We start from the raw sequence: 14,682 nt of genomic DNA, 5'->3' as shown, positions 1-14,682 counted from the left end.
GAGGCCCCAGCAAACACCACCGCCTGCAGATGCTTCAGCGGGGGGGAGCTGGGGGGATTCAGGGTCCCCTGGGGAGGGCACATCGCGGGGTCATCTCTGGGGTGCTGCTTCTGGGAGAGGCCTGGCAGGTCTGCAGGCAGGTGGGTGCTCGGCTCCCTGACATCTCGTAGCCAAAAGAAGCAGCTGTGGCCGAGCTGTTTTCTCGCTGAACCCCTAAGGCACAGCCTGCCCAGGTTTCCCTGTCCCCCTGCCAGGCCAGCACACGCTGGCCTGCCGAGATAAGGGGCCTGAGCAGCTCTGTGCTGCCTGGTGCCATGGGACGGGCTAAACACGCTGTTCCTGCACCGCCGGGGTGCCAGGAAAGCCCCAGGCAGCGTGAGCGGCCACAGGAGGGCCATGCAGCTGCTGGACACAGCAGCAAACATGAGCTGCGGCTCTGGGCTTTGAGCCCCAAAGGACCTCAGGCACCCCAGGGCCTTGGGTCCCCGCAAGTGTCCCTCTGCCACTGCAATCTGTGCTCTCTGCAGCCCGGCTGTGCCCACAAAGCTCCCCCTTCCCCAGGGCCAGGCTGTCCCTGTCCCCATTTTGGGAGCCAGGGTGTTGGGACCCCAGGGCGTGGCCGGCCCCACTGCCAGCTCCCATCCCGGCTAGGTAGGGCGGGTGCCATGGCCAAGTGTTTTGTAAGAGGCAAATCTCTGCAGCGCCGGGCGTCGTGCCGTGACGGGGCGGGCAGGGCTGGGCTCTGCCAGCCGTGCGGGAAGGAGGGCTGGCCGGCGGCCAGTGTTTGGGCCTCGGGGAGTTGCTGTGTGTAGGCAGGGATGAGTGTGCCTGGCCCTGGGGCAGGGAAGGGGCAGGGCTGAGAGGCTGGAGGTGCGCAGGGAGCGCTCACACCCCTCCCAGGTTTTGCCTCGTAAGTGAAATACAAACTGGAGCAAGGCAGATGCTGATCGAGGTGTTTGGCCTGACCTGCCCCTCCTCTCTGCTCAAGTCAGCAGGCTGGGGACTGCCGGGCTCTGCCTTGTGCTTGCCATTTCTGCTGCTGTTACCCCAAAAAGCTCCTGTCCCTTCACCCCTGGGTCAGCAAGAGGTGGCTTCAGCCCGGTGCCCTCTCCCTGTCATACCAGGGCAGGGTGGGATGCCTGAGCTGTTTGCAAGCTGGGCTGGTCGCACGGCAGGGCTGGTTCCTCCCTTGGCATGAGCAGGAGGAACCCCCAGCCCGGCCGGAGATGCACGGGGCAGTGCAAAGCAGGCAGCAACGATCTGGCCTGGTCCTCCTATGGGCCTTGGAGCCCCCCGGACACGCAGGGAGAGCTGCATGGCAAGGGTCTTCTCTCTGAAGGGCTCTGCTTCGGTCCCCGTTGTGCAAAGCAGCGTCAGCAGCACGGGGCTGTGGGGGGGATACCTGGGAGGGGGGGTCTCACTGCTCTTCCCAGTGCATTCGCGGTATCCCCATACCCGGGCACCCAGCATGGCAGGAAGGGGCCCAGATTGGGCTGTCCCGTGTCCACAGACCTCGCCGGTGCTGCTGCTAGTGCTAGTGGTGAGCTCCCCTCCGCCGGGAGCCCAGTTCAGCGGGGCCCTGCCTGGCCCACGAGACTTCCAGCAAAGGCCCTGCCCAGGGTCTCTCTATGAGCCCAATTCTCTCCCTGGCACAGAGCAAGGAACTCCCGCCACGCTCGGGGGACGCTGCCTGGCTCAGCCAGACCAGAAGGGGAAGACAGGAGCAGGGGGGGCTGCAGGGCAGGACTGCGGCATTGTGTCCCCCCCCAGCTGGACAGGCAGGGCTGGGGCCGTGCAGGGCAGAAGCAGTGGGAGTTGTGTTACGTCCCTGGCTGGACCCCTGTGTCCCGGGCTGTTCCTCGGCATCCCAGTGAGGGACCCGGCGGGAGCAGAGCCCAGCACCTTTGCCCCTTCCCATGGCACCTGGAGCAGCTCTCCGTCCCGACAGCGTGGCCCAGGTGAGATAAATTGCAGAAAAGCAGGACGTGCCTGGCAAAAGCCTGTGCGCTGACGTGCGCAAACAGGCCGTGCTGGGGCCATCCCGCCCTCTTCCCCGGCGCAGCCCGATGCCGAGGCTCTGAGTCAGCCCAGGTGCCGGCAGCACCACGCTCCCGTCCTCCATCAGGAGAGACTGAATGCAAAAACCTGTCACGTCTCTCCATGGCCCGGCACCTTGAGCTGCCCTCGCCACCTGGTCTGGGGCCCTCCACTGCAGAAAAAAACCCCTTTGGACTTGCTCCCCATCACTAAGCCGGGGGGGGTTGGGGGGGAACAGCCGTGGGGAGCCCAGAGATGTCTCTGGGGCCAGTGGGGCCCATGCACAGGGCTCACCGTGTCTCAGAGCAGCAGCTCTGCTCTCCACCAGCCACTCAGAGCCCCTGGGGACCCTGGGAAGCCCTGGCAGGGGCTGCCCTGCCCAGGAACAGCCTGGACCTTTATTAGGTGCAATGTGAGTGCCGAGTGCTGTGTGCTCGGGGGGGCCTGACCCTCGGCCAGGGGAATCCCTGTGGTGCAGGGACAGGCCTCATCCTGGCCCCATGGGAACGACACAGGAACTGTCCAGGGCTGCAGTGGAGGGTGTAGCACCCCTTCTCTGCAGGAAACCTGTGGGATCCCCCAGCCCCAAGACAACCCCCAGCACCTCTGCACCAGCACGCAGGCGCTGCGCATAAGCCCGGAGGGACGGAGCAGCTCGGGCTGTAGCCCCTCGCCCCTTGGGACTCCCCAGCACCCACCCGGTGGGCACGGCGTGAGGCCGGCCATGGGGACGTTCGCAGCCGGGGGAAGCTGCATCGTCCCTGTTCTTGGTGCACAAGTGCAGGCAGGGAGAGGCTGAGCCGGGCTGTGAGCCAGGCTTGTGCCTGCTCACCAGCCCCAGCAGGTCGGCTGGGCTGGGCTGGGCTGGGCTGGGCTGAGCCCCGGTGCTTAGACCTCTCCTGGCACCTCGCGGAGAGGAGAGGTTTCACAGCCAGCGCTGGGAAGGCAAAGGCTGAGCTGTGGGAGACAGACCCCTGCCAGGGGAAGGGGGGAGCTGAGCAGTGGGAGGGAGGGAGGGAGGGAGGGAAGGAGGGTGAATAAACACCATTAGAAAGCCGGAATAGTGGTACACCAGGAGCCAAACTGGTGACCGGGGGTCACCGGGTTAGATGGGAATGAGGACTTGCCCGCAGACGGCCCTTGCTGTGCATCGCAGGGGAGAGGGCTGCGCTGGGACATGCAGTGGTGTGTGGGGGGGTATGTGCGTATGGAACCCTCCGTTGAATGTCTGTGTTACAGTGCGTCCAGTGCCTCCATCCCCGGAGCATCGGGCAGATGGGTGTCACAGAGAGCATCCTGCAGGCCACGGCTCCCACCTCAGGCGGGCAGAGATCAGCCCACCTGCTCATTAAGTAAAGACTTCCAGGGTTTACAGACTTTGGGATGTGAATTGCCAGGACGGGCTGTGTAAGGAAAGGGAACGTGGTACTTGAGCAAATAGTCTGGGATTCCCTGCGCTGCCTCTGGCCCCGTGACAGCTGGGCTCACCCCAGCCATGCCTCGGCTCTTTCCAGGAGCAGGTTAATCACCAGGGCTAACGTCTGTCAGTGCTGCCTTCGCTGATTAATGCGATCAAATACTGTGCATCAAAAATCCAGCTCATCCTGAATCCAAGTCTGTGCAGTCACACAGAGGCTGCAGGAAGGATGTTAGAGGAGAAAAGCTGGTTTCTAGGAATGTCCCAGCCCAGAGGGCATTTCTGAGCTGCGGGAGAGGCAGTAAGGCGAAATGCCGGGATGATTCCTTCCTTCCTTTCTGCTCCACGTCCCAGGTGTATCGGAGGGGCACCAAGGCCCCCCACCTCAGAGCACAGGGTGAAATGGCCTTGAAAGACTCAAAAGGCAGAGACCCGCAGCAATGCAGGCCTGGTTACCCACCCAAGAGCACCCGTGAGCACCTCAGACCGCCGTTGCAGCACTCCTGCACACTGGGCTGAGCTGCGTCGGCCCAGGGTCAGCGGGCCCGTCGTGCCGCACGCGTGCAGGTGCACGCGGGAGCGTTTCCCCTGAAATCCTCACGTCACCAGGAGCACCGATGCCGGGCAGCCCCTGCCCTCGCCACCAAAGCGTTTCCTGGTCACAGGGGCCTTCTGCGGTCCTGCGTACCCCCGGCTGCTGAGGGACAAGATGGTTTCCAAAAGCCACCCCCAGTCTAAAGCACAACTGCAGAGCCGTGTCTGTGATGAGGGGACGATGACGGAGGTGTCAAGAGGACACAGCCAGCTCTGGGCCCTCCTTGCTCCTCCTGCCGACCCCAAAATAAACCCGGCAGCTCGACAGACATTGCCGCAGCCCCGCGCACTCGGATTTTCCTGTGCATGGAGCCAGCGTCCAGCCTGGGGAGGACGGAGGGAGATGGTTCTTTGCCAGGCACTGGACATAAAAAAAACCCAAACCAAACCCGCAGGGACTCGGTGCTATCCGCCGAGAGCTGCTCCTGCAAAGGAGATCAGCATTGCCACCTCGTGGGGAGCCCGGACAAGCGTCTCCCTGGGAGGAGGCACCTCCCCGGGCGGGCAGGGAGGCAGGAGCACCCAAAGACGGACAGGCGTGAGGAGGGTGCAGGGGGGGCTCAGCCCCGGTGCCCAGCTGAAGCCAGCCGAGACTGCAGGTGCCTGCTCTGAATCCTGCTCTGAAGGACGAAAAATCGATGTTAACGTTTCCCTGGCGGCATTCAGCCCGTCACCAGCCACGGGCTGAGCTCTGGTGCTGACACCCGCTCGCCTCTTTTGGTATTTTACAAAAGGCTCTGGGGGTCCAGTGGCGAGGATACAAACCCCGACGTGTCGTATGGACACTGTGAATCTGCAGCGACGCTGATAAATTGACTGTCTGGGACGTCCTGGGCGTCCTGGCTCGGCCGTGGGACCGGCCTGCCCACCAGCAGGCACAAGACAGGAGGTACCACTGACTCTGCTCAAGTGGTTGGCACCGAGTACGATAAACAGTCACTTTGCTGGAGTAAGGACTTTGAAATGCCTCCAGCGGAAAGATGCAGTGTAAATGTCTAATTGCTTCTCTGCTGTCTGGATGCACCACCATGCGGCTGCTAAAACCTGATCAGAAAAAGAGGGGAGAGAGAAGAGCCATCTGCTTTGTTCATGATGGAGCAAATTCACATTTTAATGAAAATTTAAGCCAGTTCTCCAGCTGATCTGTCACATACAGACATACAAAAGTGACAGATGCTTTAGGAACACCAGAGAGACACTGAAATATAGCAACCCAAATTACTCCTTCTACCTAGTGCAAGATAAACAATTTGCCTTTATCTTAAATAAAGCCCCCAAGAATGATGCAACATCTAAACCACATAATGGCTGCCAGGACCCACAGATGGCAGCACACCCAGATGCCAATAATCCGTCAAAAATCCATAGCATTTCAGACATGGGTCCCAAAGCAGGGCAGGAACACCTACACAGGGAGAGCTGAGGCTGCAGGAGATCTAAAAGGAGCTGATAAACCATCCACAGCCCAACAGATGCAACACAACAGACCCACATCACCCCAGGGGCAACGTTCCCGCTCTGTACGTGGCTCTAACTAGCTCCCAGAGGAGAGTTTATGCTCTGTTTGGATCTATGTGGCTTTTGACCCCATTAATTTGTGTAGGAGATTTACTGTTCTTCGTATCTGGGGTTTCAGTGTATTTTTAGAACATGTCATACATCTTTGAGCTGGATGTGATGTTCATCTGCCAGCAGCCTCCGCTCCGCACTGTGCTGAGCCAGTGCTGGGAGACACTCCTCGGTTTGCGAGGGGTTTTTAGCCACACAGCAGGCACCAGGAAAGCCATCAATTGTCATTCTTTAGCAGCTCATACTGAACACTGAGACCCAGGCGCCTGACCCCCAAATCAGGACACCGAAGCAGGATTAAATGCATCTGGTTTTGAAGTATGTTCGGTCACATCTCCACCCACAGGGCTTTGAGGAAAGGACAAGACCCGAGATCACCAATTCCTGCTGACCAGTGACCGGAGCTCGGAGGCAACAACGGGCGGCTTTGCCCAGCAGTGCCTGAGCTCTTGGGCAGCACAGAGCTGACGGGGTCCCCTTGGAAGCCCAGCGGCCTTGGAAAATGAGCACAGAAGCTTGATTTCTGTCTGCACATGACGCTCTGCTTGCTTCAAGCGCGGCTGTCATCACGGTGATAGCCGAGTGACAAACGTACATCCACGGGCAAGCTCTCCAGGCTGAGGCCGAGTCTTCCCGGGCTGCAGTGTGCACAAGTCATCCACAAAGCACGGCGGGGGTGCAGCGACGGAGGGCAGGGTGGATGCGTTGGCCTGCACTGGGCTCAGCGGGGCCAAACCCGGGCTGCGAGGGCCCACACAAGGTGACAGGGAATGGGACGGGGCAGTCACCCCCGGGCTGGCAGCGCGGGGGGATCGCTATGTGTTTTGATTGCCGGGAGGTAACTGCCCGCCCGGCAGAAACCCAGGCCCTCTGCCCAGGACACGGGCTGGACAGCAAAGGTCTCGTGCCCGTGGGCACCCCGTGGGCCTCGGTACCGCCTGCGTTCAACCTTCCAGCAGCTTTCGGCTGTCACGCCGTGCTGCAGGGGCACGTGGCCGACCGAACTGCATCTCGCTGCTGCCGGCTCCGGCTCCCGTGCCCGTCCGGAGAGTGTCGCAGCCGGTCACCGCTGCCGCAACACGCGGGGGGGACAGAGCAGGCCGGGAGCCTGGGCACTGCGCTGCACAGGGGGTCCCGCCCCACCTCGGGGAGCCAGCACCCAAAGGCAGGGTGCAGGATCTCACCCCCGAGGCCCCGTCCCACCCTGGGATCCCGGGTTTGTGTCACACACTCCGGAGACCGGGCCCTGGCCCCGCAACCCGCCGCAGAGTTGGGCCCAGAGGGCTGCGAGGGGAGCAGAGGCCGCGGGCGAGGCCAGCGGGGCGCCGGGGGAGGATCGGGGGGGCCGGGGGGCGGCGGGGCCGCGGTAGGACCGGCCCTGAGGAGCCCCGAGCCCTGGGCACGGTGCGGCCCCAGGCCCCGCCAGGAGCCCGCCGCACGGCGCACGCGCCGCCCCGCGCGAGGTCGGCCCCCCTCCCTCCCGAGCCCGGGCCTCCGCCGCGCATGCGCCCGGTGCCTCTCGCACCAGCCGGGGCGCGGCCGCGCTCGCCCGTGCGGAGTGACGCCTCTGCGCGACGGCCAATCACCGCCCTCGCTTCCCGTGCGTGCTGGCGTCACACGGAGGCGGTATATAAGCGGGCGGCCCCAGTCCCGCCCCCCTGACAGCGTCTCGAGCAGCCGCCGCGAGAGCATCCTCCGCCGAGAGCCGCTCGCCTCCCCGCGCCCGCCGCCTCCTCCGCCGCCGCCGCCGCCTCCACCGAGGGAAGGGAAGGGAAGCGTATCGTATGTCCGCTATCCAGAACCTCCAACCCTTCGGTGAGGCCCTTTGTGCGGCGGTGGGGCCGGGCCGGACCGGGGGAGCGGCCTAGCGGCCCCGCCCTGGGCCGGCCCCGCCCCGTGGCGCAGTTACTATTCCCGGGGCCGGTTGCGTCAGCCGCGGGGGGGGGGTGTGTGGGGTGTGTGTGTGGGGGTGGGAGGCGGGTCCTGTTCCTGACGGACGGGCGGGCTGGCCAATGGGGAGCGCGGCGGGGCGGTGGCGGGCCGGGGTCTGACGGGCGCTCTCCGCAGACCCCTTTGCTGATGCAAGTAAGGGTGATGACCTGCTCCCTGCCGGCACTGAGGACTACATCCATATAAGGATCCAGCAGCGGAACGGCAGGAAGACCCTCACCACAGTCCAGGGCATCGCGGATGATTACGATAAAAAGAAACTGGTGAAGGCCTTCAAAAAGGTGGGTGCAGCCCCTCGCCTGCGCGGGCGCTCGGGCTGAGGGGGGCTGCGGGGGCGTCCGGGGCGGCGCTCGCAATGTGTGTCGTACTCAGGCGGTTTTTCTCTTTTGTTGCAGAAATTTGCCTGCAATGGTACTGTAATTGAACACCCCGAATATGGAGAAGTGATTCAGTTGCAAGGTGACCAGCGCAAGAACATATGCCAGTTCCTCGTAGAGGTAGGATTTCTTCGGTTTGCTGCATGTGCTAGCTAAACTTTAAACTAAACACGAGTCTCTATTTTAATAACCATCCAGGTTCTAATTTTCTTAGTGTTAAAGGAGCAGGCTGACAGAGGAAGCTCCTTCTGTTCTTCTTGAAATTCTTGCTTGAGGCAAATACCATCCAGCAAGGATTTGGAGTTGCCGTCTAACCTTCATTCCGTACTTCAGGGGGGAGCAGAACTGGGACGGTTCCACAGCGCGGACGGCGTACGGACGTGCGCAGAGGCCTGTCCGCTTTGGTGTGCTGTAAAGTGCGTTTTCTTTCTTGCAGATTGGACTGGCTAAAGACGACCAGCTGAAAGTCCATGGGTTTTAAGTGCCTGTGGGCCACCGAAGCTTTATGCAAGAAGATTTCCTTACCATGAAATTCCCATCTGTCCCTTGTCATAAGTTTAAAACCAGCCAGTTTGTGTAATGTAACGATCTTGGGTCCACTGTTCAGTCTGGACTAGTGTAATTCAGTGATGTAATAAACTGACACGAGCCCATGCTATCTCGTCTTGCTGTCCCTCATTTAACAGAGGTAAATCGGGCGTTTGGCACGTCCAGCCTGAAGCCAAAAGTTACCAGATGTTCCAAGTTAAACCAAGGGACTCGGCCCGTCAGGCCAGAGACTGTCCGGATCGCTCCTCAGCCCAGCTGCTCTCCCATCCCCATGGACGGCAATTCTGGCGGTGCCGACACGGAGCGAGGCGTGAGTGCCGGCTGTGACATGGCACGGGGCGATAGTGCCTTTCCTCTAGGCAGCGCTGGCTCCTGGTGGCAGAGGGATTTGGGGAAGCTCGACTGAACACCGGGAGGACTGAAGAGCGACTGCGAGGCTGAATGGCGGCAGCTCAGGCCGGGCAGGTGCTGGTGCCCTGTGCGCCCCAAGACACCGGGGCAGCGCACGCGAAGGAACCGCTGCCTTGGGTTAAACTTCTGACAAGGGATCAGTTTTGGACTAATGTAACTATTGTAGCTAGAGCTGCAGAGCTTCTGTGTTACTAGCAACTGCTGCCTAATGCCCTGTGAAGTAACAGACTTTGGTTTCATTTTTAATGTTTTATGTAATGTATTTAAAATCTTATTTAAATAAAAATGGTTTTCAAAAGCATTTGCTTGGTAGATTCAGTTGCATTCTGGAGCCAAAGTGCTTTGCTTTCCGTGAGCAGAGATGCTGGCTGGTGCCGGGGGGATTCCCTCTGGCTGGGGGGGGGCAGCCAGGGTGGGACAAGCGGCTCTGGGGGTGTAAGGGGAAGGTGTGGTGCTGTGCTGGTGCTGTGCTGGTAAACAGGGAGTGTGGAGTCCTTCCCTTCCTGGGCCGGAGTTCATTAACCCCTGCACCCGGTCTTGTGCTCATTGCGTTCCTGTGAGGTCAGCACTTCTGCTTCCTGTGAGATGGGTGCTGCAGCGAGGAGGGGGCTCTGTGGGTGCCCTGCTGAGGTGGGCTGGGTGGGGGTGCAGAGCAGCACCATGAAATGCCCCCAGACTGGTAATGAAGGGCGCAGGCAGTGCCTGAGTTCCGCTCTTGGGTGCCCCGGCCATGCCCGTCCTGCTGCCCAGGCCAGTGTGTTTTGGTGAGGGTCGCTCACACCCCGCGTGCCCACGGAAGCGCAGGCAGCTGCCTGGGCGGCCACTTCTGGCAGCTTTCTAAGAAGGGAGCCTTGTTTGTTCGCTCGCTGCCCACAGCTGTCCTGACTTTCCACCCCTTTTCCACGTGCTGCGGTGGAGCACTCAGTTCATTTTGCTGCCATTTACTTTCTTTCCTGGGAGACTTTGCTCTCGGAAAACCAAATTGCCGCAATTACGCAAAGCACCTACGGGAAGGCAGGCGACCTCGAGCCCTGCCTGCTCCTCCGAGAGCGAGTACAGGCAGCGTTGAGGCTGGCACTCGCGCTGGGGCATGCGTATGTGCCTGCAGCCCAACGCAGCGCAATCCTCAGCCTGCTTCTGCTCCAAAAACTCGACTTCCCCTGCCTGCGCTGGGGCCTTTCTGAGCGCATCGAGCCCGGTTGTTTCCCCGCCGGGGTTTGCCCGGCTGCTCGCGGCTGTTCAGACGCAAGAGGGAGGCACCGCCTTGGCCCAGCATCCTGCCAGCGCCAGGAGAAGCAGCGCCGGCTGGGCCATGGCGAGGGATGCTGCGGGCGCTGGCTGTCCTGGCTCTCCTGGGTCCATCCGTCGGCCGGGGCTGGGAGAAGGAACCGTCCCCAGCGCCCGCGGGTCCGGCCGCAAACCTGCGTCAAGGGACTGCCGAGCCCATCGCGGTGGAGGAAGTGGCCGCTGTGTCCCCGTCACCTTGACGGCTCATTTGTCCCAGATTGAGCCATTAAAAGCCAGAAATTGCAAAACAATTTGTTTGTTCCTTGTAAAAAAAAAAAACAAACCAGCCAACGAACCAATCTGTAGAGCGAGGAATCGATTGCTGCGGAGCACGGGAGGTGCCAGGGCGCTGCTGCCTTCTGCCCATTCAAAGCCCATTTGTTCTGGGCTCGGCGGAGCAGCGCCGATATCGGGCTTTGCCAAGGCAGCGGGAGCCGGGGATGCGGGCGGGCAGCGAGGTGGCACGGCGCACGCCTTTTATTGAAGGCGCAAGACAAATGTTCTCCGCAAATACGGGGCGATGGGGGTAAACACGGGCAAGAGGAACGATTGATGTTGAAAGAAAAGCCTGGAGGCAGCAGACAGGGGTTTGCGGGGGGGCTCTGGGGCACGCCGCGCTCAGCCTGGGGGTGGAGGGGCAGCGCGTGTGCCCAGCCGGCCCCGGGGTCTGTCACCACCCCCCACCATGACACCCCAAAGCTTTGGGGGGGGGGATGAGATACAGAGCAGGGGGGGGTGTGGTGTGTCGGAACAATCTCCACCAGTGATGGCGATGGTATGCACATACATATGTACTGAGGGGGCCTATGGCCCCATAGGTTGTCAGTATCAACATACGTGCCTACATACGCATATGTCCTTATCTACACCTATATCTACATGTATGTATACATATAGATACATCTACACATAGATGTAGGCACATACATAGATACATGTGTCTAAAAGTATATATAATACACACAGAGATATATATGTAGACACAAATATATACACATATATGTATAATAGATATAGTATAGCTTATTTATGTATCCCACTATTTACATATGTGCAGATGTATACATACAGATTGCTATAGGTATAGCTATAAACGTGTGTATACACATATATGCATATGTACATCAATATGCACATATATATGTAATCACACAGAGTGACACACACACACACATATATACACGTCCCCCCCCCCCCCCCGGGGCCAATTACCCTATATAGTTGCCACACATACACATATATACACAGTGCTCAACCCATATATCTGTATACACCCCCCCCCATTGCCCCGTATAGTCTCCATCCACATAAACATAGATGTGTGGCTGTATCTATAGCTATATATCTGTAGCCACATGTATGCATATGACTATATGTAAGTATGTAGATAGATGCATGATACGCTATTATATACATTATGTATGTTATCTATATTTTATATTGGCTAGAATGTGATATATTATACTATACAGTTGCTGTTTATTATGTAATACATAAAGTAGCATATAATTTCTCTATATACCTAGTCTAGTATAAAATCCAATAGTACATATATAATAAAATATAAGTGAGTGTGTGTGCATGCAGGTGCAGACATATATATAAAAATATATATAAAAAATACATATATTATACTGCCAGGGCCAAGTGGCCCTTGCATATGTATACACACACACACACACACACACACACACATATATATGTATACCTGTCTGTCAGTATGTAAATACATAGGTATGCAAATAGCTATGTGTTTATAAATAGATATACGTACTGCTGGGACCAACTGCCCTATGTATTTCTCTCCATCCATATAGACATACAGGCACATATGTACACACATACATGTGCGTGCATGCAGCACACAGACACAGACACACACACACAGAGATCCCCCCCCATCTCTCTATCAACAGCTATAGCTGTCTTTTTATACACTTATCTATACATACAGACACATGTATTTAGAGCTACTGATACCTGTGTGATTTTTATGACAACGCGTCCCCTGCAGAATCACCATCCATATGACCAAGTATGTGAGCACAGGGTTGTGCACCAACTCTCTCTCTCTCTCTCTTTTTTTTTTTTAATAATAGCTACATCTATAGCTAAAGCTATAGTCTATAGGCGCCTGGCTTGATCAGCTTATCTGTAGTTGTATGTTCAGCTGGAGATAGTGAGAGAGCGAGTGTGTGTATAGGCACGCATGTACTCAGACACCAGCATGAAAATATATATACATGTAATTATGGAGCTATAAATTTATCTCTGAGATATATATATATGGCTTTATCTATCTGTGCATGTGTGTGTGCACACAGCCATGGCCAGTTGCCCCATATATGCTCCATCCATAGACACATATATGTATATATGTGTATGCACATGTATATGTATAGCTATCGGTTATAGCTGTATGTCTTTATAATTACATGTAGCTGTACATATGTATATGTATAAGCTGTGTATGCATTTAATTCTGTATGTATTTAGACAGAGATATATCGCACACCCCTCTAGCTTTATAGCTCTAGATCTGCACCTGTGTCTACACCTTTATCTACAGTTATATCTTTCAGCTGATTGTATACATGTGTTTATGTATCTACATGCAGCAATATCTGCATGTGTGTGTATATATGTACGTATAGGACTCTAATTAAAGCTGTGTGTGTGTATATATATATATACACACATATGTATGTAGGTGTGCATGTTCATTTAGATAAATAGATATATGGTCCTATGTACATACATACAACAAAGGCCAAGTACCCTGTAGCTAGCTCTATCTAGATTTATATTTACCTATACCCATATGTGTCTATATATGACCATACCTATATATGTATATATCTAGATCTATATATGTGCATGTGTATCTATGTATTTATATGCATGCGTGTGTCTCTGTACATGTATATATGGATAGATCCCTAGCAATCTATGCATGTTCATTTATATATATTTCTAAACATATTTCTGTGTGCATATGTGTGTGTATGCATATATATATACACACATATGCCTATATTTACATCTATAGCTGTATATGTTTATGTGTATCTATACACATACATAGCTGTATGTATACATTGATCTGTGTGTGTGTGTATATAGATATAAAATACACGGCTGTAGGTAGTTATGGATAGATAAAAGAGTTCTGCATTTACATATGCATATGTATAACCATGGCCAATTGCCTCATATACTCCCTAACCATATATACATATACAGAGATACACACACACACACGTGTGCCCGTGGGGCTCGGCGGGCGGGTGTGGAGCCGCCCTGGGGTGGGGCGGCCGCGGCAGCGCCTTTAAGAGCGGGGGGCCGAGCGCGGCCACCCCAGACCGAGCCACCCCGCAGCCCCACAGCCGGCAGGTGAGTCCTGGGGGGGACACGGGGGGACCGGCTGGGAGGGACAGGGTCGGGGGGGGTGGCAAAAACTTGGGGACCAGATGGGAGGGATGGAGGGGACTTGGGGACCAGCGATGCCCGGGGGACACGCTCCCTGCTCCCTGCCTGGCCGAGTTCAAGGAGCAGCTGGACGGTGCTGTCGGCCGTATGGGTCAGTTTTAGGAAGCCCTGCAGGAGCAGGCGTTGGACTCGATGATCCCTGTAGATCCGTTCTGACCCGAGTCTGTGATTGTAGGGGTCTGGGGAGAGAGGGATGGAGGGGACTTGGGGACCCACTGGGAGGGACAGAGGGACCTGGGAACTGGCCGTGCCCTGGGGAAGAGCACCCTGCTCCCCGCACGGGTCACCCCTTGCCACAGGCTGAGCACGTCCCCAGTTCAGTGGCCGCAGCCCCTCCGCCCCCCTCCCCACTCAGTCTCTCCGCAGCCATGAAGGCGAAGGTGTGCATCGTCCTCGTCCTCGCCATGGTGGCGACCGCCTGCCTGTGCCGGCCCGCGGCAGAGGCACCGGGTGCTGCGGGGGACCCCCGCCGGCTCCCCGCCAGCCTGGTCCGGCGGGACTGGCCCGAGTCCCTGTCCCAGGAGCAGAAGCACTTCATGTCCCGATTCCTGCCCCACATCTTCACAGGTACTGGGAGGTGCGGGGTGGGCAGCTCTTGCGGGGGGTCCCATAAGGCACAGCCCAGCTCCCCCCACCCCCAGCCCCCAGCTCGGGGCAGCTCTAACCTGCTGCCTTTGCCCCGACAGACCTGGGTGACCACAAGGGCTACGTGCACGGGGACGAGGGGTCGGAGGCCCTGCATGACCACTACTACCCCGACTGGATGGACTTCGGCCGCCGCAGCGCTGAGGACTCGGCCGACGCCGTGTAGCTGCTGGGCTGGCCGCACCGTGCAGAGCACCAGCGTGCTCGGTGCATGTCTCTGCCTGCAATAAAGCTTTGGCACTACGGCCGCTGCTGCTCAGGTCTTTGCTGGGAAGAGCTGGGGAAGGGGGGTGGAAGCAGGAGGGGGGGTGGGATTGGCCCCCAGCCCCACTAGGAACCACAGGGCAGGGACCCGAC

At 57.7% G+C, this 14,682-nt stretch overlaps 2 protein-coding genes across 2 annotated transcripts; both read left to right on the top strand.

The window, feature by feature from the left end:
* The first annotated feature begins 7,267 nt into the window (after positions 1-7,267).
* On the top strand, positions 7,268-8,602 carry LOC104643550 (eukaryotic translation initiation factor 1). Its single transcript, XM_075775034.1, has 4 exons — positions 7,268-7,432; positions 7,685-7,848; positions 7,963-8,064; positions 8,381-8,602. The coding sequence occupies exons 1-4, from the start codon at positions 7,402-7,404 to the stop codon at positions 8,423-8,425; spliced, it is 342 nt and encodes a 113-aa protein (XP_075631149.1). The 5' UTR covers positions 7,268-7,401; the 3' UTR covers positions 8,426-8,602.
* Positions 8,603-14,042: 5,440 nt separating this feature from the next.
* Positions 14,043-14,491, top strand: LOC142605128 (gastrin/cholecystokinin-like peptide). Its single transcript, XM_075775478.1, has 2 exons — positions 14,043-14,247; positions 14,367-14,491. Exons 1-2 carry the CDS (start codon positions 14,049-14,051, stop codon positions 14,489-14,491), a joined length of 324 nt encoding a protein of 107 aa, XP_075631593.1. The 5' UTR covers positions 14,043-14,048.
* Positions 14,492-14,682: the final 191 nt, after the last annotated feature.

The sequence above is a fragment of the Balearica regulorum genome, chromosome 24 (assembly GCF_011004875.1).
Source record: "Balearica regulorum gibbericeps isolate bBalReg1 chromosome 24, bBalReg1.pri, whole genome shotgun sequence".
NCBI lineage: Eukaryota > Metazoa > Chordata > Aves > Gruiformes > Gruidae > Balearica > Balearica regulorum.
The sequence above is the reverse complement of the archived record's forward strand: the minus strand, read 5'-3'. Positions and strand labels throughout refer to the sequence as shown.

What these genes read in the sequence shown, in the direction of transcription:
- LOC142605128 (XM_075775478.1), top strand. Translation starts at nt 14,049, where the DNA reads ATGAAGGCGAAGGTGTGCATCGTCCTCGTCCTCGCCATGGTGGCGACC. An exon ending in CCTGCCCCACATCTTCACAG is followed by an intron (nt 14,248 to 14,366) that starts GTACTGGGAGGT and finishes TTGCCCCGACAG; the next exon opens with ACCTGGGTGACCACAAGGGC.
- LOC104643550 (XM_075775034.1), top strand. Translation starts at nt 7,402, where the DNA reads ATGTCCGCTATCCAGAACCTCCAACCCTTCG. An exon ending in TGGTGAAGGCCTTCAAAAAG is followed by an intron (nt 7,849 to 7,962) that starts GTGGGTGCAGCC and finishes CTTTTGTTGCAG; the next exon opens with AAATTTGCCTGCAATGGTAC. An exon ending in TATGCCAGTTCCTCGTAGAG is followed by an intron (nt 8,065 to 8,380) that starts GTAGGATTTCTT and finishes TCTTTCTTGCAG; the next exon opens with ATTGGACTGGCTAAAGACGA.